Source organism: Odocoileus virginianus, chromosome 8 (assembly GCF_023699985.2).
Source record: "Odocoileus virginianus isolate 20LAN1187 ecotype Illinois chromosome 8, Ovbor_1.2, whole genome shotgun sequence".
NCBI lineage: Eukaryota > Metazoa > Chordata > Mammalia > Artiodactyla > Cervidae > Odocoileus > Odocoileus virginianus.
This window is the reverse complement of record NC_069681.1, coordinates 20,296,920-20,319,041: the sequence shown is the minus strand read 5'-3', so window position 1 is coordinate 20,319,041 and position 22,122 is coordinate 20,296,920. Positions and strand designations below refer to the sequence as shown.

The following is a 22,122-nucleotide window of genomic DNA, read 5'->3' as shown; positions in this document are numbered from 1 at the left end:
ACTAGACCTTCCTGTTTCCCCTGCCTCTAGCATTTTCAGCCTCTCTTTCCTTCCCATTGGTTTATATTATCCGTCAACACATAACTACAATTTCCCCATTAACAGAATACTTGTATATAAGCTTGGGCTTTCCTCTACCCCATGGTTATCACCCTTTCTCCTCTTTATGGCTAAGTATCTTTTCTTTTTTTTTTTTTTTAATATTTATTTAGTCACTCCAGGTCTTAGTGGTGCCAAGTAGGATCTATTCCTCTGACAAGGGATCAAACCCCGGGTCCCTGCTTTGGGAGCCCAGAGTCTTAACCACTGGACCACACGGCCAGTCCCTATGGCCAAGTATCTTGAAAATATCTTATGGTCCTTGATTCCTTTGACAGTCCCACTTCAACTATTGTAATCTTCTCCCTCATCGCATCCAGACTACTTTCTTCAAGATCACCTATGACGTTCTGTTGCTAAACACGATATGCTCTCTTCAGACTTTGTAACTCGGCCAACTTTTGAGACTGTTGATCATTGCAACGTCTCTGACATTCTTGCAGTGTCAGACTCTGGAGCCAAACTGCCTGGATTCTGATTCTACCACTCAGTTGTGGGACCTGAAATAAAAATAGTACCTAACTTTAGGGCTGTTTTGAAGACTGAGTAACCTATTCTACACACTTTACATGTAAAACTCACTTAAACAGAACCTGCTCCTCATAATTTGTATATGTTATTTATAATAATAGATAGGTGTGGCTATTTATGGGGGACCCCTGATGAGGTCCCACACTGGCCCAAGTTCACACAACTGGTGAAGCTGAGTGCTGCGCCCATGAAACTTACCTACATGCACGGTTGGCTTAAACTGGAGACAGAATTTGGGTTATGAGAAGGACACTTCTGCTTAATATTACTGGCATTGTTCTGGAGCGACGTGGAACAGCTCTTTGAAAACGCACCCTTCGTGGGCCGGGCTGAGGTGAGAACAGCGCCGCCCGCCCGACCGACCCGGGACGCTTCCTTCGCCGGCAACCCGAGAGACGACCCGCTGGCCCGCCCTCCGGAAGCGCTCCCAGCTCGGGACCCGGGAGCCGACCGACCCGGGGAGCGGGGAAAGTGGGGCAAGCGGGTGAGCGGTCAGTCTGGACAAACCCCCTCCGCGGGCGCGAGAGCAGCGGGTGGGCGTGGGGCTGGGAGCGGGCGGCGCACACGCAGGGAGGGGGCAAGCGGGACCCGTGCTCCGGCGATTGCGGACCCAGGCCCGGGGGTCGCGGGGGCAGCGCTGGCCGGGCTGCGAGGCGGAGCGGCTTCTCGGGGAGTGAGGATCGGACCGCGCACCCCTTCCATACTGCATCCTATATTTTCATTAGCAAATTACTGTATTAGCTTTTGATCGGTATAGGCTTGGGAAGGAACGCTTTTTGTCACATTCAGAGCATATACTGTGCAGTTTTGTTTTGTTTTGTTTTGTTTTAGTGAGTTTGTTGTTTAGTCGCTAGGTAGCGTGGGACTCTGCGACCCCATGGACTGTAGCCCGACCAGGCTCCTCTGTCCATGGGATTCTCTAGGCAGGAATACTGGAGCGGGTCGCCATTTCCTTCTCCAGGGGCCCTTCCCGACCCAGGGATGGAACCCGTGTCTCCTGTGTCCTGTATTGACAGTGATTATTTACCACTAGGTAAATAATCTGGGAAGCCCCCAAATACTAATAATAGCTGCCATTTATTCAGGGCCCCCTATGTACCAGGCAAAGTGTTAGGAACTTTATATTCATCTTCTCTAATGTATTAGGAGATCCAGCAAGCTGCTCCACCCAGGAAATATAAAGGAAGACTGAGGTTCAAGGACTCTGTTTAACATGTCTTCTTTGTCCCAGGCACCTCCAACTCAGCGTATCCCCAAAGAAGCACGTCTTCTCCACATCTTTCCCCACCACACCCTACCAGACTCCCAAGGTCTTGCCAGTTCTTTCACGTTTCTTTCCTGTTGTCTTCATCCCCATTTCATGTGTGTGTGTATGCTCAGTCGTGTCAGATTTTGCGACCCCATGGACTGTAGCCCACCAGCCTCCTCTGTCCATGGGATTTCCCAAGCAAGAATACTGGAGTGGGTTGCCATTCCCTTCTTTGGAGGATCTTCCTGACCCAGGGATCGAACCCAGGTCTCTTGCATTGGCAGGCGGATTCTTTACCACTGAGCCATCTGGGAATCCCCCTTCATCCCCATTGCCACTTCCCTATTCTGTCCATCATATTCCTGCCTTTTCTGTGGTAGGAGTCCTGCTCTGGCCTTCTTCCCCTCTCCCCTGTCTGGTCCATTGCTCTGCAGCTAGCATGAGTAATTGTTCTAAGATGTAAATCTGCTCTCCTAGTTTAAACCCTTCAGAGAGCCCATTCTTCACTACAGGATAAAAATCCACCAACCTGTGCTCGCTTTGGCAGCACATATGCTAAAAATCCACCAACCTGAGCTTGGCTTACTAGGCCCAGTCTGCCTTACCTGCCTTACTGCCCTCTTTCAATTCCTTGAATTGAAACAATCTCTTTTGCTCTTAAATAGGCTCTTCCCTCCTGCCTCCATCACTCTCCTCTTTGCCTAGATAGCTTCCATTCAGGCTTCAGCCTGAATATCATCTTCCTAATTCCCCAGGATACCTCTACCAGAGGCCAGCATGGCTCTTCCTGTAAGACCCACTGTCCTGCATCTTTGAGGTCCGTGGTCTCACCTGGAATGTGAGTGATGGCTGGGGCCGTGAGAGATTTATTCAGGATTATAAAACCTGGCGTGAAAAAAAAAACAAAAAAAAAACCTGGCGTGGATACTCCATGTCCACCTGTTGAATGAATAAAAGGAATAAGCTGTTCTATCTTGGGGATAGAGCTACTTTGAATTCATTCTGCCTTTTGAAAATAAATTTAATTCCCCATTGTTTCTGATTTTGAATGCAGGCTGGGAGGCCCAGTGGTGACGGCGGGAGCAGACCCCGCTGTGTGGTGCCCGGCATGGACGGCTACAGGGTCCTGAGCGTCATCGGGGAGGGCTCCTTTGGCAGAGCCCTTTTGGTTCAGCAGGAGAGCAGTAATCGGATGTTTGCCATGAAGGAAATAAGGCTTCCCAAGGTCACTGCTAAAGCAGTTAGCTCATGTTGAAAGTGTACATGTCATTTGTACAAGTTCTTGAAATTTAACATGGGATCGTTCTGTGCAAAAGATTTAATGGGTTTATTCATCAGCTTTACAAGGTCTTGATCTGTCTTCTGTGCTTCCTGCTCGTGCTCATTCACTTCGATTGTGTCTAATTCTGTCATCCTATGGACTGTAGCCCACCAGGCTTCTCTGTTCATGAGATTCTCCGGGCAAGAATACTTTAGTGGTTTACCATGCTCTCCTCCAGGGAATTCCCCACCCAGGAAGCTCCTATGTTGATGGCATACTGTCCTCCAAATCAGCTTATGCTTAGGTTGATGTTAAAACTAGTTTACATTCTATACTTGTAAAGATATAAGAGGTCAGCTTAAGCAGGCAAAATATGTATAGCCATAGTTGAAAAATCCCCACATGTTTCCTCTTGGGATTTGATAAACCTTAAGTTGGGTCAAAGTACAGTGCTTGCAAAGAGTCGGACACAACTGAGCGACTGAACTGAACAGTGCTATAAAATTATGTCTGATTGAAAGAGACACAGTTTCAATTGTGTCACATTAAAATATCATACAAACTACTATAATACTGTTTTACTATCATACTGTCAGTTTTTAAATGAAATACTACATTTACACTTCTTTAAACCTTCTTCTAGTCTTTGTCTGACACACGGATTTCTAGGAAGGAGGCTGTTCTGTTAGCCAAAATGAAACACCCCAATATTGTTGCCTTTAAAGAATCATTTGAAGGTAAATATGAATTTCCCCCAATACATGCATTTCTGAATTTCATTCAGAATACACGGCCACTGGGACTTTCCTAAGAGTCTTTAATTTGTTGCAGCTGAAGGACATCTGTACATTATAATGGAATATTGTGATGGAGGGGACCTAATGCAGAAGATTAAACATCAGAAAGGGAAGTTGTTTCCTGAAGATACGGTAAGAGACTAACTTATATGTTTCCCTCAAAGTTTTGTTTGTTTTAGTATTTTTTTTTGGCCATACCAGGAAGCATGAAATTGAAAGTGAAAGTTGCTCAGTGGTGTCCAACTCTTTTCTACCCCATGGACTATCCAGTCCATGGAATTCTCCAGGCCAGAATACTGGAGTGGGTAGCCGTACCCTTCTCCAGGGGAATCCTCCCAACCCAGGGATCGAACCCAGGTTTCCCACATTGCAGGCGGATTCTTTACCAGCTAAGCCACCCGGGAAGCCCACCAGGCAGCATTCAGGATCTTAGTTCCCTGACCAAGGATCAAACTCAGGTGCCCTGCAGTGGGAGCAGGGTCTTAACCACTGAACCGCCAGAGGAGTCCCCAAGTTTCTCTCAAGGTTTAGGAGCAACTTTGCTCGTAAAATTTGAAAGTTAAAAACATTGCTATCTGTGGTTACCTAGCACATTAGTTAGAAATGACTTTGTGTATCCATGATGTTCTTTAGTGTGTTGTCAGGATGTGACTGCCTGGGGTGTTTTTAAGAGGTAAAGTAGGTATATCTATCATATTTTGTACTAGATATTTAAAATTTTTACTTTTTGTATTGAAATTTTAGAAGGCACATGGATTTCTTTTGTAATTCTCCATCATCTGAAGGGTGAAACTTGCATTTCTGTTTTTCAAGAGTCCCTATTCTTCGTCTCTTTTCTTTTACAGTTTAGCATATTCTCTTTAAATGCTTAGTGTCTTTTTAGTGGAAAGTTGCATATTAAATATTGGAATGAATTGACCGAGGAAAATATTTAAATAAACAGCTTTACTGGGGCTAAATTTGATATAGGGTATAACATGTTTTAAGAATACATTAGGATAAATATTTTTCATTTAGAAGTTGTGTTGCTAAGAATATGAGTTCCATTGTAGGAGGCCAGCCTTGGCTTCCAAAGATTGTTGAAAATATAATGAAATATTTTAATGTTAATATCTGAATATTCTGAAAAAGTGAATGAATCTGATGTAATGATTACACTATAAAAAGTTATAGCATATTCATTTTAAGTGGTGAACTACTTTTATATGTGTATTTAAGAAATATTTTTATTTGGTTAAATACAAGAAAAATATAGTGGGAGTTTTATTAAAATAAATTGTTGGAAATTCCCTGGCTGTCCGATGGTTAGGACTCCACCCTTTCACTGCCAAGGACCCTGGTTCAATCCCTGGTCAGAGAACTAAGATCCTGCAGGCTGCATGGCAGGGCCAGATAAATAAATAAATAGTTATTTGGATCATTCGTCAGATGATGATACATTGGGATCGATTCACAGCTTTTCTCAGTTTCTCCAGACAGCAATGAATCTTAGTTGAATGATGTAATTTTTAGGAGTTCTGTATTTACATTATATAAAACCCAGGTCAGCTAAGGCCTAAAGATGATTCTTAGGAATTTGGGGTTACCATGCCCCAGTTATTGCATTCTTGCATGCTTTTTTCTTTTCTTTTTTTACAGATACTTCATTGGTTTACACAGATGTGTCTTGGAGTAAATCACATTCACAAGAAACGTGTGTTACACAGAGACATCAAATCCAAGGTGAATGGAATACATTTGGGGCCTAAAAAATAATTGAAACATTTCTTTCAATCCTTTTTCTGTGTTATTCTCTTTTGGGTGCATTTTAATCTTTAGAAATATTTTTTTTTTGCCTGCACCCCGAGGCATGTGGTATCTTAGTTCCCCGACCATAGATTGAGCCCATGCGCCCTGCATTGGCAGCACCAATTCTTTTTTTTTTAAATTTTTTTCTTTTCTTTTTCTTTTTTTTTTTTTTCCATTTATTTTTATTAGTTGGAGGCTAATTACTTTACATCATTACAGTAGTTTTTGTCATACATTGAAATGAATTAGCCATGGATTAACATGTATTCCCCATCCTGGTCCCCCCTCCCGCCTCCCTCTCCACCTGATCCCTCTGGGTCTTCCCAGTGCACCAGGCCCGAGCACTTGTCTCATGCACCCAACCTGGGCTGGTGATCTGTTTCACCCTAGATAATATACATGTTTCAATGCTGTTCTCTTGAAACATCCCACCCTCGCCTTCTCCCAGAGTCCACAAGACTGTTCTATACATCTGAGTCTCTTTTTCTGTTTGGCAGCACCAATTCTTAACCCCTGGACCACCAAGGAAGTCCAGAAATATTTCTTAATATAATATTATGCTAGCACGGTAAGGTACGACCTGAAAATGGGTCAGTAAATCTCTTTAGTAGTGTATGTTAATATGTTCCAGCTCTCTTAGAGACTGCTTCCTAAGACCATGTATTCTCAGATGGAAAATGATTGAGACTGGAGTCTGCCATCTGGAGTTACCCTGAACGGGCTCCCTGCTTGGCTGATCAGGGTCTGCTGATACGGTGTGACGCTTGCCTTAGATTTCTAAGCGGTCATCCCGAATTCCCAAGCAGGGGCGTGTCACTGTCCAGAGGATATCTCGTCGTTTTGTGTTCCATTCGGGGACTTGGCTATCAGCATTTCTACATATAATTCTCCACCATCAGCAGGCTTTGAAAGACAGCTTCTCTTGGACCTCTCTGCCTTATGTTTGAAAGATGGCAGATGTGATCTGAGCTCTTCTTTTTCATTGCAGAATATCTTCCTCACCCAAGACGGAAAAGTAAAACTGGGTGATTTTGGATCTGCCCGTCTTCTCTCGAGGTATGTGTGTCTCTTTCTCTTCTGTGGTAGTGACTGTTGCCAAAACATCATTATTCAGAAATGCTCTGTAATCGTTCTGTACCTTTTTATGGTTTTAGCCCCATGGCGTTTGCTTGTACATACGTGGGAACACCTTATTATGTGCCCCCAGAAATTTGGGAAAACATGCCTTATAACAATAAAAGGTAAGTGATGTATGTAGTTGGGGAAGGGGTGACCGTTTGGTGATAGTACTATAGCCTACAGATGAAGTTTGGTTGTTAAAAGAAAGCAGTGTAGAATTGAAGTTCCTAGGCCTGTAGGTGAAAGTCATAAATTTTCCAGCTATTTCATCAGAGCTGAGAGGAGCTACATGTAAATGCTGAAAGAAAAATTAATCATTTCTGGGGATAGTATGAATTATATTACTGCTTCTTTTACTTTGCTGCTCTCAACTTTAAAAATCCTGAAGCTCAGGTCGTAGCCATACCAGTTAAATATGAATGTCTGGGAGTGGGAACCAGGTATCAATCATTTTCCAGGATCACCTAGTAATTCCTACGTGCAGCAAAATTTGGGAACCAAATGTCATTGAGTTGACATGTAAAGGGCTAGATAATAAGCACTTGACTGATAGGTTTGTTGATCATGGGAAGATAGTATGAAGTCCTTATAATTTAAAATGTACTTTTTTCTCTGAATGTAAGTAAAATGTGCTCATTGATGGAATGGATGGGCAGTGGGTGGGTTAGAAATGTAGAGATAAAGAAAGGACATGATGATCACCCAGTTTTATAGAAACTACTAATAACATTTTGGGTTTTTTCCCCATCCATTCTCTTTTTTCCCTAAACTTAGTTTATATACTCTATATAGTTTAGTATCCTATTTTTTCACTTTGCATTATTATATCATATTCATTTTACCTTGTATTTATACTCTTCATGATTATTGTTAATGATTGCATAATATTTTAATATGTGGCTCTTCCAAAATTTATTTCACATTCCTCTGTTGTTGGCTTTTGATATGGTTCTAGTTTTCAGTGTCCTAAATTACTACAGACTCTGAATTACTATGCCTTTTAATACATAAAAGTGTCACATTCTTGGCATGAGTTCCTAGAAGTAGAAACACCTAAAGGCTTTTGTTACCTCCTGCCAAGTAGCTTTCTAAAAAGGGTATGGCAATCCATACTGTGGGCTTTCCCAGGTGGCTCAGTGGTAAAGAATCCACCTGCCAATACAGGAAATGTGGGTTTGATCCCTGGGTTGTGAAGATCCCCTGGAGAAGGAAATGGCAACTTGTGTGGAGAATCCCATGGACAGAGGAGCCTGGCGGGCTACAGTCCATGGGGTTGCAAAAGAGTCGGATACAACTTAGCAACTAAAAACGACAACAACGCTCCATACTAAATAGACTCCTGTAAGGTAAAGTTGACTGAATTGGAGACAGAACAGCTATGAAGGAACTTCCTGGGATAATTGGGGAAACCCGAGTTTGAACAAAATACTAGATAATAGTATTGAATTAAGGTTCGATTTCTTGGATGTGATAATGGTACTGTATTCATGCAGGAGAGTGTCCTTGCTCTTAGGCTGGATATGCTGACATTTTTAGGGGTGAAGTGTTTGACGTCTGAAACTTTTCTTTCAAGAGGTTCAGATGTAGGCAGAAGAGGGGCCAGCAGGCAGATGCTAATGACTGGGGATATTAGGAAGGAGCGTTTGGGCCTTTACAACTTCTCGGTAGGTTGCAAGCTTTGAAAAATTAAAAGTTGGGGGAAATAATTGGTTTTAAAAAATCCTTGTTAAAGTGAAAAGATTATCATCTAGAAAAAGTCTGGAGGATGACAGCTAGGTGGTGAGAATGATGGAGGAAAGTGGAGGTGTTTAGTTTGAAGAAGGGTGGGCGTGTAGGGCAAAGTGTAGAACTCTGCTGAGCTCTGAAGAGCTCTTTTGTAGAAGAATAAGAATGCGCCCCCTAGGGGCAGCCAGGGGGAACACTGAGCTGTCAATCGAGGTGAGACCAAAGGCCTGGTGAGCCCAGATGGTCTGGAGGCTGTACAGGATGACTTCTAAAGCCCTTCTTCCAACTATGGTAATCTGAGTCCACGGATATTCCTCTTGCCCCAAGTACTACTGAAGTGATACCTGAACCACTGGATTTGGAGGGGCAGGGTTTGGGGAGCAGGGGGTTTTTCTGTGAACATCACTGTAAGTGGTCTAAGTGGTAGATCAAACTTGCTGCATATTTTATTTCAGTAACTAAGAAGTCCTTATGGTATCTGTTCTTGTTAAAGGTAGAGTAATTTTTCATTTTGGGGTATTGGAAAATACTTATATTTTTGTGTGATAACTCATAACCCACTCATCATTACATTGCTTCTTTTGCTTCCAGTGACATCTGGTCCTTGGGATGCATTCTCTATGAACTCTGTACCCTTAAGCATCCAGTAAGTATGGCATGCAGCTTGGAAGAGGCAGCATTTGGTTGTTTGGGGCTAAGCCTTTTTCATATATTCACTTGTATGTATTAGTAAGGTGATACATCCCCAAGGCAGGATGCCATCATGTTCTTACATAAGTGTTGCTAAGGCTGAAACCTGATGTTAATTGCAGTTTGTTTATTATACAGTGAAAACTTTTAAAATGTTATTCTGGTGTGTCATTTTATATCCCACTCAATTACTTGTCAAACCATATTAACTACCCTGGTGACGTGAAAGGTGAAAAGGATTTTGCAGCAGAAGTTTAAAATGGGAAAAGTCTAAAGTGCATTTTGTCAGGGAGCAGACCTGGGGATTTTTGAGGAGGAGGGAAGTGAAGAAACATTGCAGTTACTGTCAGCCCTAGGGTCATTTGAATTTTTAAAAGCCCATATATATGTATTATTGATGTTTTGATTTTTAAAATATATTAAAAATGTGTATCTGCAGAAACACTGATTTGAGTAATAAAGTAACCAAGCTGGTACTGATGGTAAAACTTCCTTAAGACGGGAACATCTTTTGCTATTTATGTTTACCTTTCTCCTGAACAACCATAAGATTTTAGAATAGTACTGGGGTGGGGGGTGGGGGAGTTGGGACTAGCGGATGCAAACTATTACATTTGAATTAAACAACAAGGTCCTACTATATAGCATGGGGAACTATATTCAGTATCCTGTGATAAAACCATAATGGTGCTGGTGCTAAGTTGCTTCAGTCACGTCCGACTCTGTGAGACCCTATTGGCTGCAGCCCACCAGGCTCCTCTGTCCATGGGATTCTCCAGGCAAGAACACTGGAGTGGCTTGCCATAATGGAAAATAGTATAAAAAGGAATGTATACACATGTATAACTGAATTACTTTGCTATATAGCAGCAGTTTAACACCATGTAAATCAACTATACCTCAATAAAATACAATTTTTGAAGTACTAAGAAAAAGTATAATTAGCAAAAAAAAAAAAAAATTCAGAATAGTACCTTAACAACACCTCTAGAAAGAAATTTTTTTTAATTAAAATAATTCATCTGAATTCAGTTCAGCTGGTATTTTCTTATTTCCATTCTCTTTCCCTGTATCTGTTTTTACAGTTCAATTTTGCTTTTTAGTTTCAGGCAAATAGTTGGAAAAATCTTATCCTCAAAATATGTCAGGGGTCCATGAGCCCACTGCCATCCCATTATTCCTATGAGCTGCAGCTTCTGATCAAGCAGATGTTTAAAAAGAATCCCTCACATCGTCCTTCAGCTACAACGCTTCTCTCTAGAGGCTCTTTAGCTCGGCTTATCCAGAAGTGCCTGCCCCCAGAGGTACAGTGTGTGGAACTGACGTGTGAACCAGTTTTCAAGTGTTTGTTTTCTTTTAAACACAATTACATGTTATACATGCTCATAACAATTCAAATAATGCAGATGTGTATTAAAAAAAAATTAAAAACTTGAAGCTTCCTTTCCCTCTTCTTTTCACAATGCTATTCCTAAAATATAATCATGGATATAGTTTGCATTATCCTTCCAGATATTCCTGACATATATAAATGTCTGTTTATCTGTCTATCTAAATTACTTGGATTTTTTAAATGGCATTTTTCCTTTTCAACTTTATTACTGTGGGGAAGAACATTGATAATTGAATGACATTATGGTGGTATCTAAAGAAAAGCATCTTTCATGTCTTTAAATTCTCTGCTTTAAACTTTCAGATCATCAGAGAATACGGTGAACAGGTGTTAGAAGAAACCAAAAAATCTATACATAGTACACCAAGAAAAAAGGGTAAGAATTTTGAAAAGCTTATTTTAAGTGTTCTTTTAAAATATAGTATAACAAAAAGGAAAAAAATGTAATTTTCAAGTTATTAGAGATGATTTTCAGAGGTACTCCTCAAATAAAAATTTTCTACTTGTTCCTTCAGACATAAATCTATACTGAATCTTACACATTTAGTTTGCCAGGGATAAAAAAAAAAGCCTAGTTTGGAGATTGTAGTGATGTAAAGCTTGTTCTCTGCTTCATTATTAGAACTGTATTTACTCTAGTTTGTTTTGGGTCAGAAAGAAGGCTTCTGTGGCCTCAGCTAGGAATCTAACCCTGAAAATATAACAGGAAATGGTATCCCTAAGAACTATCTTATAAACAAACTTTTTTAATGAAGTCATTTTGAAAGTTGGAACTGTCCACATTACAACTGCATAAAATTTCCATGCACCTATTGTCAATCCTGAGCAAATTTCACATGTAATTTATTGTCTCTTGGCAGTTGTCATCTCTTTTTTCAAAGTTATTTTTGTTCCTTTTCCTTTGAGATCAGTGACTCAGATCTTCAATCTGAAGAAATCTAACAATGACCAGAATAAGAGAGAAGAGTTAAGATGAGTAGAAGTTCACCCTCTGTAGGCAGATGTTGTAAAACCTCCATTATTAGTGCCTGTTATCTTAGTGTTCTATACCACAAAAGAAACATTTTTATTTACTTTTTAGGTTTTTTTTTAATTTAAGTGTTGTTGATTTATTATGTCCTGTTGGTTTCAACAGAAACTTTTCTAAACTATACTATTTTCTTAAAGTCAAATTTTAAATGTTCTTTTTGTAAGAACGTAAATCATCCAGTCTTACAATTCAGCCTTTTCTCCTTTACGTAAGAGGCAGCCACTTAGCTTTGCTTCAGCAGTTTGTTTTAGTATTTATTTTATTTTATTTTATGTACCATTTCACAACTTCGGTTCACATCCCAGGGGAGTGGGAAATTAATTTCAAAATACTGGGCAAGAGAAGCACCAAAAACAGTCTAAGAAAATTTCAAGATAGTGTAGTTTCAAGACAGGAAAGTATAGTCTTACAATTTCTAAAAGAAAAGAGTAAGCCAGTGGGCAGGGCCACCATGTCCAGAGCCTGTGTCGGGTGGCATCTCCATCGAGAATGTAGACAGTGAGACGTCAGAACAGCGAAAGCCGAGTGAGGGCAGGGACCGTGTCAGATGTGCTCTGTTGTGGCCTCAATACCGTCATCAGACGCTCAGTAGCAATTGCTTAAAACGCTGAATGAATGGGGAAACACGGACCCCAGGCTCTGGCAGCAGATAATCAGACAAGAGCCATCCTCACCCAAGGGGTGGTTGCCGGGGTTTCCCGTGACTGCTGCTGGCTCCTTGTCACGGAATAAGCAGCTGGCTTTGGGAGGGTTAGCTATTCCACCTGCTGTCATAGCTGTCAGGAAAATCACAGACTGGGTAGCTCTTGTGCTAAAGATGCTAATGACCTTTTGAGTATGTAGTGTCTTACCTCCTGATGCCTAAATGGGTTGGCATAAATGAATTCGAGATGTCTTAACTTTCAGATGTTCACAGTCAGAATAAAATGGCAGAAATAATCTCTTTAACAGCTGAGGTGTGTTATTAGGCGATTAAAACTTGATATCACTATTCAGGCTAATGCTTCGGTTCTTTGACTTTAAAAACGTCCTTTTGTCTCTCAAGTTTTATGCAAGTCACATTAGAAGCCTTTTTTGTTTTCTTTTTACCTTCTATTTTCTCTTTGAGCAGATCCCAGCAGAACCAGAATAACTTTGGAAAATGAAGCAAGCACAGTGGTAAGTGCTTTAAAGGTAAATTTCCTGGGACTTTCCTGGCAGTCCAGGGCCTTCTAATGCAGGGGATGTGGGTTCGATCCCTGGCCTGGGAGCAAAGATCCCACATGCCTGTGGCCAAAAAACTAAAGCAAAATTGTAATAAACTCAATAAAGACTAAAAATTGTCCACATTAAAAAAAAATCTTTAAAAAAAAGTTAAATTTATGAAATTATCTATTGGGGTACCTGGCATCATTGGGTGCTGTGAGATATTTGGAAGTCTGTTGCCTGGTCCCTGGGTTCAGGGGTTTTTTGTCTTTGGGCCTGTGAAGTAATTGATGGCTGTTTTCTGTGCTGCCAGCCAAGCCACTTTAGACCAGCATTTTACTTTGTTTTTTCATTTCTAATCATTGATGACAAGTGGTTTCAGTCTAGATGTGAACCAACTTAGCCCTCCTTACAGTCATGAAAGTCTTGTTTTAGCCTTGGTTAGTTGGTTTCCTTGTGGTAAAATATATATAACATACCATTTATCATTTCAGCCATTTTAAGCATAGAATTTAATGACATTAATTACATTCACAATTTCTTTCGTCATCCCAAACAGAAACCCATTGAACAGTAACTATCCATTCCTCTGTACCCCAACTCCCACCCCAGGCCCTGATAACCTCTTTTCTGCTTTCTGTCTCTATGAAAGAAACGTTATTTGCCTATTCTAGATATTTCAGATAACTGGAATCACACAATATTTGTCCTTTTGTGTCTGGTCTCTTTTGCTTAGCTTAATATTTTCAAGGTTCATACGTGTTACAGCCTGTATCAGAATTTCTTTCCTTTTTATGACTAAATAATATGTAGATCATTAATGTGGGATCTGGAAAGGATTGAAGGCAGAAGGAGAAGAAGGCAACAGGATCAGATGGTTGGATGGCATCACCAATGCAATGGACATAAACTTGGGCAAACTCTGGGAGATGGTGAGGGACAGGGAAGCCTGGCCTGCTGCAGTCCATGTGGTCACGTAGAGTCGTACATGACTTGGTGACTGAACAACAATGTGGTCTTGACATTTTTCTGTTCAAAAACTTCTAGTGCCTCCTCATTATCCCTAATAGCTCAGTTGATAAAGAATCTTCCTGCAATTCAGGAGACCTGGGTTCGATCCCTGGGTTGGGAAGATCCCTGGAGAAGGGAACAGCTACCCACTCCAGTATTCTGGCCTGGAGAATTCCATGGGCTGTATAGTCCATGGAGTCGCAAAGAGTCCAACATGACTGAGTGACTTTCACTTCACTCACTATTATCCCATGAATTGAGTGGACATTTTTTAGCCTGGTTTGCAAGGTCCTGTTCATCTTGTTTGGCCTTAGGCATCTGTGCCCTTTTACATGTTAGCTGCAGTTAAGTCATGAATAGTAACAGCCAATCCACTCCCAGTTGCCATACCTACCCCGGTAAACTCATGTCCTGTTGATAATTTTTTCTTTCTTCATCATTTTGACCCACCTTTTTTAACTCTCACAGGAAAAGATGTAGTAACAACACACAATTCTGTTTATGGAATATATTAATAATTAAACTTGTAAATTTTTGAATGAACCTTAGGTTGTAAATAAATAACACCATACCCCATTAGGTTGCTACAAATGGAATCTCTTCTGCCCCATGTTTTTTTTATTTGCGTAATATCTGTTTATTTCCAGCTTTACTGAGGCCTAATTTATATGTAATAAAATTTACTCATTTTTAGCTTGCAATTTGATGAATTTTGGTGATTGTATGTGGTCATATAACCAGCACCACAATCAAGATGTAGAAATCCCATCCCCCCAGATGAAAATGCATTTAATGCATCTAACCTACCAAACTTCCTAACTTAGCTTAATCTACCTTACATGTGCTCAGAACACTTCCATTACTCTCTAGTTGGGCAAAATCATCTAACACAAAGCCTATTTTATAATAAAGTGCTGACTATCTCATGTCAACATGAGATAGTTTGACATGAGATAGTCTTTTAAATTTTGAATTCAGCATGAACTGAATTGAATAATGAACTGAAAGTGAAAATTAGAGGCTGTCTGGGTGCAGAACGGCTGTAAGTGAATTATTTACTGTTTACTCTTGTGATCACATGGCTGAGTGGAAGCTTCAGCTCTCTGCCACCATCCAGCATCACAAGAAGGTATCATATGGCATATTGCTAACCTGGGAAAAGATCAACTTTCATAATTTGACATACAGTTTCTGCTGAGTATTTATCATTTTCACACCATCATAAAGTGAAAAAATCATAAATTAGACCATCATAATTCAAGGGCCATCTGTAAGGTAATTTTATGTGTACATACATGCTCAGTTGCTCAGTCATGTCCAACTCTTTGCAATCCTATGGACTGTAGCCCACCAGGCTCCTCTGTCCATGGGATTCTCCAGGCAAGAATACTGGAGTGGGTTGGTTGCCATGCCCTCCAGGGAATTTTCCTGACCTAGGGATTAGGGTATCTTCCTGATCCAGGGATTGAACCCTCATCTCCTGCACTGCCGGCAGATTCTTTACTGCTGAGCCACCAGGAAAGCCCCAAAATAACTTTATAAAATATTTCATTTTGGTATTTCCATCCTGAAAAGCCCAATATAGCAAATCATACTGAAATTTTTCATTGCTTGTTTTCTCTATAAAGACCTCTCAAATATTTCTGTCATTTTTATATATCTTCTTCATATTTGCAATGACTGATAATAATGTCTATTAAGGTATATGACTTAACGTACATATATGTATGCCTATGTATATGCACATATATGGTTTTTAATATACACACATATATGATGTTATGGCTCTTAATGTACATATGTGTATGAGGTTCAAATGTTTAATGAAATTAAACATTTCATTAATGTTTAATTCATTTATCTTTAAAGTTTAAGTATAGCTGTTTATCTCTACTTGTTTACCTTTTTTTTTGTAGCAATTCAAGAATATCTTAATCTTTATTTTAAATTTCTTTTAAAGCAAAGGGAAGAACCGGGTGGAAAGTGTAGCCACACTGACTTAGAAAGCATTAATAAAAATTTGGTTGAAAGTGCACTGAGGATAGTAAACAGAGAGGAGAAAGGTAAGTTATTCAAATTCTAATCATTGTATAGGTGGGAAACTGGGGATATAGAGGGAATACCAGTTTCTACCTTACTAGGTCAGAGATATCATAAGCAAGTAGACAGGCATATTTATATTTGCTTATCAAGTAATTTATTTAATGTTACAGAGATATTTTATTTACCTATTAAAAGAAAAAATTGTATTTATTGATAAGAGCCTTCAGAAGAAAGTATTAATAATGTTGGTTGTGCCCTTTACTATAAAAAGCACAGCATACAGGGGCTTCCCTGGTGGTCCAGTGGTTAACTTCTAAGGCAGGGGGGCGCAGGTTCTATCCCTGGTCAGGGAATGAAGGTCCCACATGCTGTGGGGTGCAGCCAAAAAATGTTTTAAAAAGCACGGCATACAGCATGTACCTGTAAGTCCTCTTGGCCTTTATTGTTATATATTGTGTAATATGTGAGTATATACATAATATTTTTAAAAATTCACTTTAACGATTAGCTTTACCTTTCCATTTGGATATTTTCATTCCCTTTACTACTTAAGAGTCAGACACAACTGAGTGACTGAACTGAACTTAGACTTGGAAGAGTGTTAGATCCAAATTTGAAAGAGAAAAGAAATAACTTCTGTAGTGTTGTTAGAGAACTTGTGTGTGGATATAGATGAATAAGTAAAAGAATATGCTCAGCAATTCTTTATGCTTTAAAAGCCAGTTTGCCAGGTCCTCTCAGGCGACAGTGGGAGAAAAATGTATCCAGTACAGCTCTTAGAGCTTTGGAAAACGCGTCCATACTCACCTCCAGTTTAACGGCAGAAGACGACAGAGGTTAGTAGCCAGATCGAATCCTATTATTTTATCATAGAACATTCTCTAATTGTTGTTTAATGAGCTAGAGTTGTGTTTTTTTAAGTGTCACTCTTTGAAGGGTATTTGGTGTCACACATGAGAGCAGGTGTATTTCACTTATACAGGCAAGTGAAGTAGATCATAGAGAGTTAATTAGTTTCGCTTGAAATATGGGGCTTTAATATAATCTAGAAGATATTATGTGCTGGAAATCTTTTTTACTTGACACGAATTTTTTTGTCTTTTCGCAACTAGGTGGTTCTGTAATAAAGTACAGTGAAAGCAATACCCGTAAGCAGTGGCTCAAGGAGACCCCTGAAACCCTGTTGAACATCCTTAAGAATGCCGACCTCAGCTTGGCCTTTCAAACATACACGATATATAGACCAGGTGATTCATGTCTGTTACATAATTGTGGAAACCCTTTGATTTAAAAAAAAAAATTATATATGTGACATAGAAGTTACCATCTTAGCCACTTTTAAGCATACAGTTCAGGAGCATGGAGTCCATACTGTGCAGCCATCACCACGGTCCGTCTCCAGAACTTTTCCAAAACGGACACTCTGTACCCCTTAGATAATTCTCTGTACCCATTAGATGATTCCCTGTTCCCCACTCCCAGAAACCCTTCAATCTTAAAGTTATAAAATATTTCAGAGCATTGTCTTTTTCGATTTCCTTGACTCTTTTCTAGCCAGTCTGAAGCCATAATTAGAATTTCTTATAGTGCTTCATCCCTTCTGTTTGCTCATTTGTTTGCTTATTTTATTGTTTTAATATTTCTATTTATTTTATTTGGCTGTGCTAAGTCTTAGTTGTGGCATGTGGGATCTAGTTCTCCCATCAGTGATCGAACCCAGGCCCCCTGCATTGGAAACATGGATTCTTAGCTACTGGACCACCAGGGAAGTCCCTGTTTGCTTATAATAATCTCGTAACCACTTTGAAGTTTGTCCGTTTTTATCCTGGAAATACACTCCACTTTCTCAGCTCTGCAGTTCAGACTTCATCCTGGTAAACTGAGGAACTTCAAGATTTCTTTGGCTCTGTACTTGAATTGTTATATTGAATAGAACACAGAAAAAGGTGAACAACTAGGATTTAATTTTTGTTTGTTTCAACAGACATTTTCAGTACAGTTATACAGCATAATGTTTTATGATAATACCCTTAGGAATCTAGGCCAAAGGACTACATTAAGGGTGTGTACGTGAGGGGCGCATGTGTGTGTAATTTTCACAATGCAGTTACTAAAGCCATCTTGCTTGGTTTAAGATCTAAGATAAATTGTGCCAAGTGGAGCATGTCATGGTGTGGCAAGTCTCAACTCTGTGTATTGTAACAGATTCACGGTATTGTTTACTTGGTCACTGTTTATTGAGTGCCTAACATATACTAGGTTAAGATTTTTTTTTACAAAAAGAATATAACTCCTTCCCTGAGAGAGTTTATAATTTGGGGGACCAGCAAACAAGCAGAGCATTGTAGAGCTGTGGGTCACATGTTCTGATAGAGCTGTGTGAAGACAGTTACGGGCCCCAAGGAGAGGTGGATGCCGGGGAGGCAGGTGTTAAGCAAGGCTAGTGATTGCACTTTTATTTTGTTGGCATGCGGGCTCTTAGTTCCCTGACTAGGGATTGGACCCCAGAAAGTCCTAAGCACTGAATGTTTAGGGAATGCCCAATGATTGACTTTCATTTTAGCAGCATAGGTCCCAGATTTTGTCTCTGGTCCAATGATAAAGTTTTTGTCATTTCAAGAAAGTTACTATATAAAAAAGGCATTACAGCTCTATTGTGAAAGGATTTTTATAAAGACTGAACCCACATTTTTATGTGAGGTTATTGTTTTGTAAGCAAAAACCTGAAAGTAATTATAATACCATCTGGAATTTTTTTATAGTCTGCATGTGCCCTTAACTCCCTAATTTTATTCCCCTCCATTGGGAAAATGAGGGAGAGGGAAGAGCTCAAAAGAGAAACAGTCAACTGCTATCCAGCTGTCCAAAGACAACTTTTAATGCTTTAATATGGGTTCATATGCTGGCTTCCATGGTGACTCAGTGGTAAAGAACCCACCTGTCAATGCAGGAGACTTGGGTTCGATCCCTGGGTTGGGAAAATCGCCTGGAGGAGGAAATGGCAACCCACTTCAGTATTCTTGCCTGGAAAATCCTATGGACTGAGGAGCCTGGCAGGCTCCAGTCTATGGGGTCACAGTCAGATGTGACTGAGCACACATACACAGAAAACCTCAGATCCTGGCAGTGCTCTCAATTAGCCAGCAAACCTTTGGAGGAATTTAGTGCAAAAATACACATGAAATAAATAAAGACAGCTTAATTTGGCATAATTTCTGTTAATATTCCTCTGAAGGCGCAGAAGGATTCTTGAAAGGCCCCCTGTCTGAGGAAACAGAAGCATCGGATGATGTTGATGGAGGTTGGGATTCTGTCACTTTGGATCCAGAGAGACTTGAACCTGAACTGGATGAAGAGGATACGTACGTGAAGTACCCAGACAGTTGGCAGTGTGTGCACGTGTTCATTTAAGTTGTAACTTAATAATTCCTGGTTTAGTAGGAGCTGGTTATGTTACTTTACATCATAAATGAATGTTTATATCTTGATCGTCTATCTGGCACAGGTAATGTGCTGTGGTGTTTTCATAGAATTCTTGACTGAGCTCTGTGTTTATAATCAGCTTGAACTTACTTTTTAGTAGAGAAGATTTTTTTTTTTTAGATGGATTTTATATTGAAACATTTAGAGAAAGAATGATAGAAGTGAACCTTTGGAAGGCTAACCATTTTTTTTTTCCTCTCTTCAGTTTCATTATGGAGTTCATTTTTCAAAAATGTCAGTATTGTCATGGTGGTATTCTGCTTTGATCCCATTAGCAAATATTTACTGTGCTTCTTAAATAGAGGCTTAATATCCAAATTGTTTTTCCACAGGGACTTTGAGGAAGACGACAGTGCCGATTGGGTATCAGAACTGAAGCAGCGAACTGGCTGGCAAGGAGTATCTGATGGATAACGCCCAAGGAAATATTCATCAGTCACCCGGAGGGGATGTTTAACAGGAGGAATTGATATTTGAATAATACTTAACTCACAGGATACGTAATTTCCTTTGGAAACAAAGGAAGAGTGAAGAGAGGGAAACTGTGAATATTTAAAATTATTCCTGGTTAGTAAGACAGGGTATAAAAAAATCTAGGTTTTTTAATTCAGAGGAGAACGCATAGCACAGTGGGTATGAGGTTTAGGCTTTACAGTCAGAACAGATGTTGAATGCTACCACCTACTGCTTGCGTGGTTTTGAGAAATTGCTTAACCTCTTTGAGCCTGAATTTCCTCAACTACAAAATGAGGATAACAATGCCTACCTCATATGGATGCTGACCTTAGACCATCACGACAACCCATAATGTTATTTGCGTTGTTATGATTTCTGCTTTATTACCTTGTTATGATTTATTACTATGAAGCTCTTTTTATATCTCCTAAAATTTTTGAGGATCTAAATATATTGTAACGTCAGACTGTGTGCAGTTTTTCTATAAGACTTATTTCTGGGTAGTCATTAATCATCTTCAGTGATCACCCACTGTCATTAAATACAGCTCCTCGCAGGATGTACAAAAGAGCCCAGATCAGAGGATCAGCCATGGGAAGAGTGGGATAAGGTACAGATCTGGTCAGTAGTTGGTGGTCCTGTATACGAGAAAGGAATCGGGGCAAAGGTGAGGGGTCCATACAGGAAGTAGCAGAAACCAGGGTGTTGTGGAACTCATGGAGGGGGCAGGACCCCCACATGCATGGGTCACCATGACACGTGTTCTGGGACCTGTCATTTCATGCTGTGATGCTTTAGTGAGGGGAGAAGAATTTACTACAGAAACTGACTCTTTTCAGGGGCCCCCACATAGGCAATTAGAATAGCATCAGCCTGGCCTGGTGTAGGAACAATGCTCAAGTCAACATGGGGGAAAGAGTTGTGAGACTACAGTAGGATCATTAATAAAGATCTGCTGAAGTGTGGGATACATATATCTTTGAAAGAATTAAATATATTTTTTAATCTTAATGTACAAAAACTGGTATAGACCTTCCCACCCCCTCTCCATTATTTATACTCAGGCATTTAGTTGTCCTTGTTCTCAAGGTCTCTAGTGTAAGTTACTAATTTTCCATTTCATGTTCTAGTCACTCTTGAGTGTCTGAGTCACTAAGTTCAGCCTATATTCAAGTGGACAGGAATTAAGCCCCACCTGAAGAGGGTGGATAATCCAATACTAAGTCATTTGCTTTGTGGCTTGATTTGTTCTAGCTTTGGCCATTAGGAATTATTTCAGGTTGACTCCTATGTCCCTTTGACATGCACTCATCCTTTTGTGTTTTGAGCAACTCCTTACTTTCTGGCACTACAAGAAGATGGTCATCCAGTGCCTTCTCTGCCTCAGCCCCAGAATCAGCCATTTCTCTGAGGAGTGCTGGTTCCTTTTATGGGTTTAGAGACCAGGATCTGGGCTCTGGGTGTGGTTGTTGCTACTGGGATGTCACTGCTTGTAGCCCCTCTAAGCAGACAGAGCTAGGAAATACATGTATATACTATCCTATCCTGTGTGTACACACGTCCCTGTGTGTGACACTCCCTGGTAGTCTAGTGGTTAGGATTCGGTGCTGTCATCACCGAAGCCCGGGTTCATTTCCCTGTCCTGAGGCTTCCCTGGTGCCTCAGAAGGTAAAGAATACACCTGTAATGCAGGAGACCTAGGTTCAATCCCTGGGTCAGAATGATCCAGCAGAGAAGGGAATGGCATCCCACTCCAGTATTCAGGCCTGGAGAATCCCATGGACAGAGGAGCCTGGCAGGCTACAGTCCTTGGGGTCACAAAGATTTGGACATGACTGAGCAGCTAACACTTACACATATCCAGAGGCAACTTCTGTATCTCTCCATCTGTATTTTGTTTTTTTAAAGCTCAACATGGGTTTGTTATTGATGTCTTGGATTCTGATTCAATACCATTGGGCTCACTCTAACCTTTCCTCCCCCCGCCCCACTCCCCCCAACCCTGCACACCCCTTGCTTTTCTGTATCTTCTCTTTGACAGAAATTTGCTCATATCATCCACCACCCACCTACTTAGTTGTTCAGCTCCAGGATGCATATAAAGCAGTTTCCAAACTGTTAACCTTCACCCCTGTGAGGAACAATTTACCAACTAAAGTACAGAGTTTCTGTCTTGCTCCTATTGTCTTTAGCCTTAAAATTTCAAGTCAAACCACCATTTCCCAGAATGACTTATATTAGCTTTTGTTTTTCTTTTTTTTT

General features: G+C 40.3%; 1 protein-coding gene across 8 annotated transcripts; it reads left to right on the top strand.

Annotated features, from left to right (window-relative positions):
• Positions 1 to 1,050: 1,050 nt before the first annotated feature.
• On the top strand, positions 1,051 to 20,324 carry NEK3 (NIMA related kinase 3). 8 transcript variants are annotated; one of them, XM_070471298.1, is made up of 16 exons: positions 1,051 to 1,121; positions 2,934 to 3,104; positions 3,784 to 3,877; positions 3,972 to 4,069; positions 5,576 to 5,659; positions 6,714 to 6,781; positions 6,880 to 6,966; positions 9,161 to 9,215; positions 10,363 to 10,563; positions 10,956 to 11,028; positions 12,794 to 12,855; positions 15,839 to 15,941; positions 16,641 to 16,757; positions 17,034 to 17,168; positions 19,157 to 19,283; positions 19,737 to 20,324. In XM_070471298.1, exons 2-16 carry the CDS (start codon positions 2,988 to 2,990, stop codon positions 19,816 to 19,818), a joined length of 1,503 nt encoding a protein of 500 aa, XP_070327399.1. In that variant the 5' UTR covers positions 1,051 to 1,121; positions 2,934 to 2,987; the 3' UTR covers positions 19,819 to 20,324. The 8 variants fall into 8 exon arrangements, with proteins under 8 accessions (XP_070327399.1, XP_070327396.1, XP_070327398.1 ...); XM_070471295.1 differs by having other exon boundaries at positions 1,059 to 1,114; XM_070471297.1 differs by having other exon boundaries at positions 1,081 to 1,163.
• The last annotated feature ends 1,798 nt before the right edge of the window (positions 20,325 to 22,122 follow it).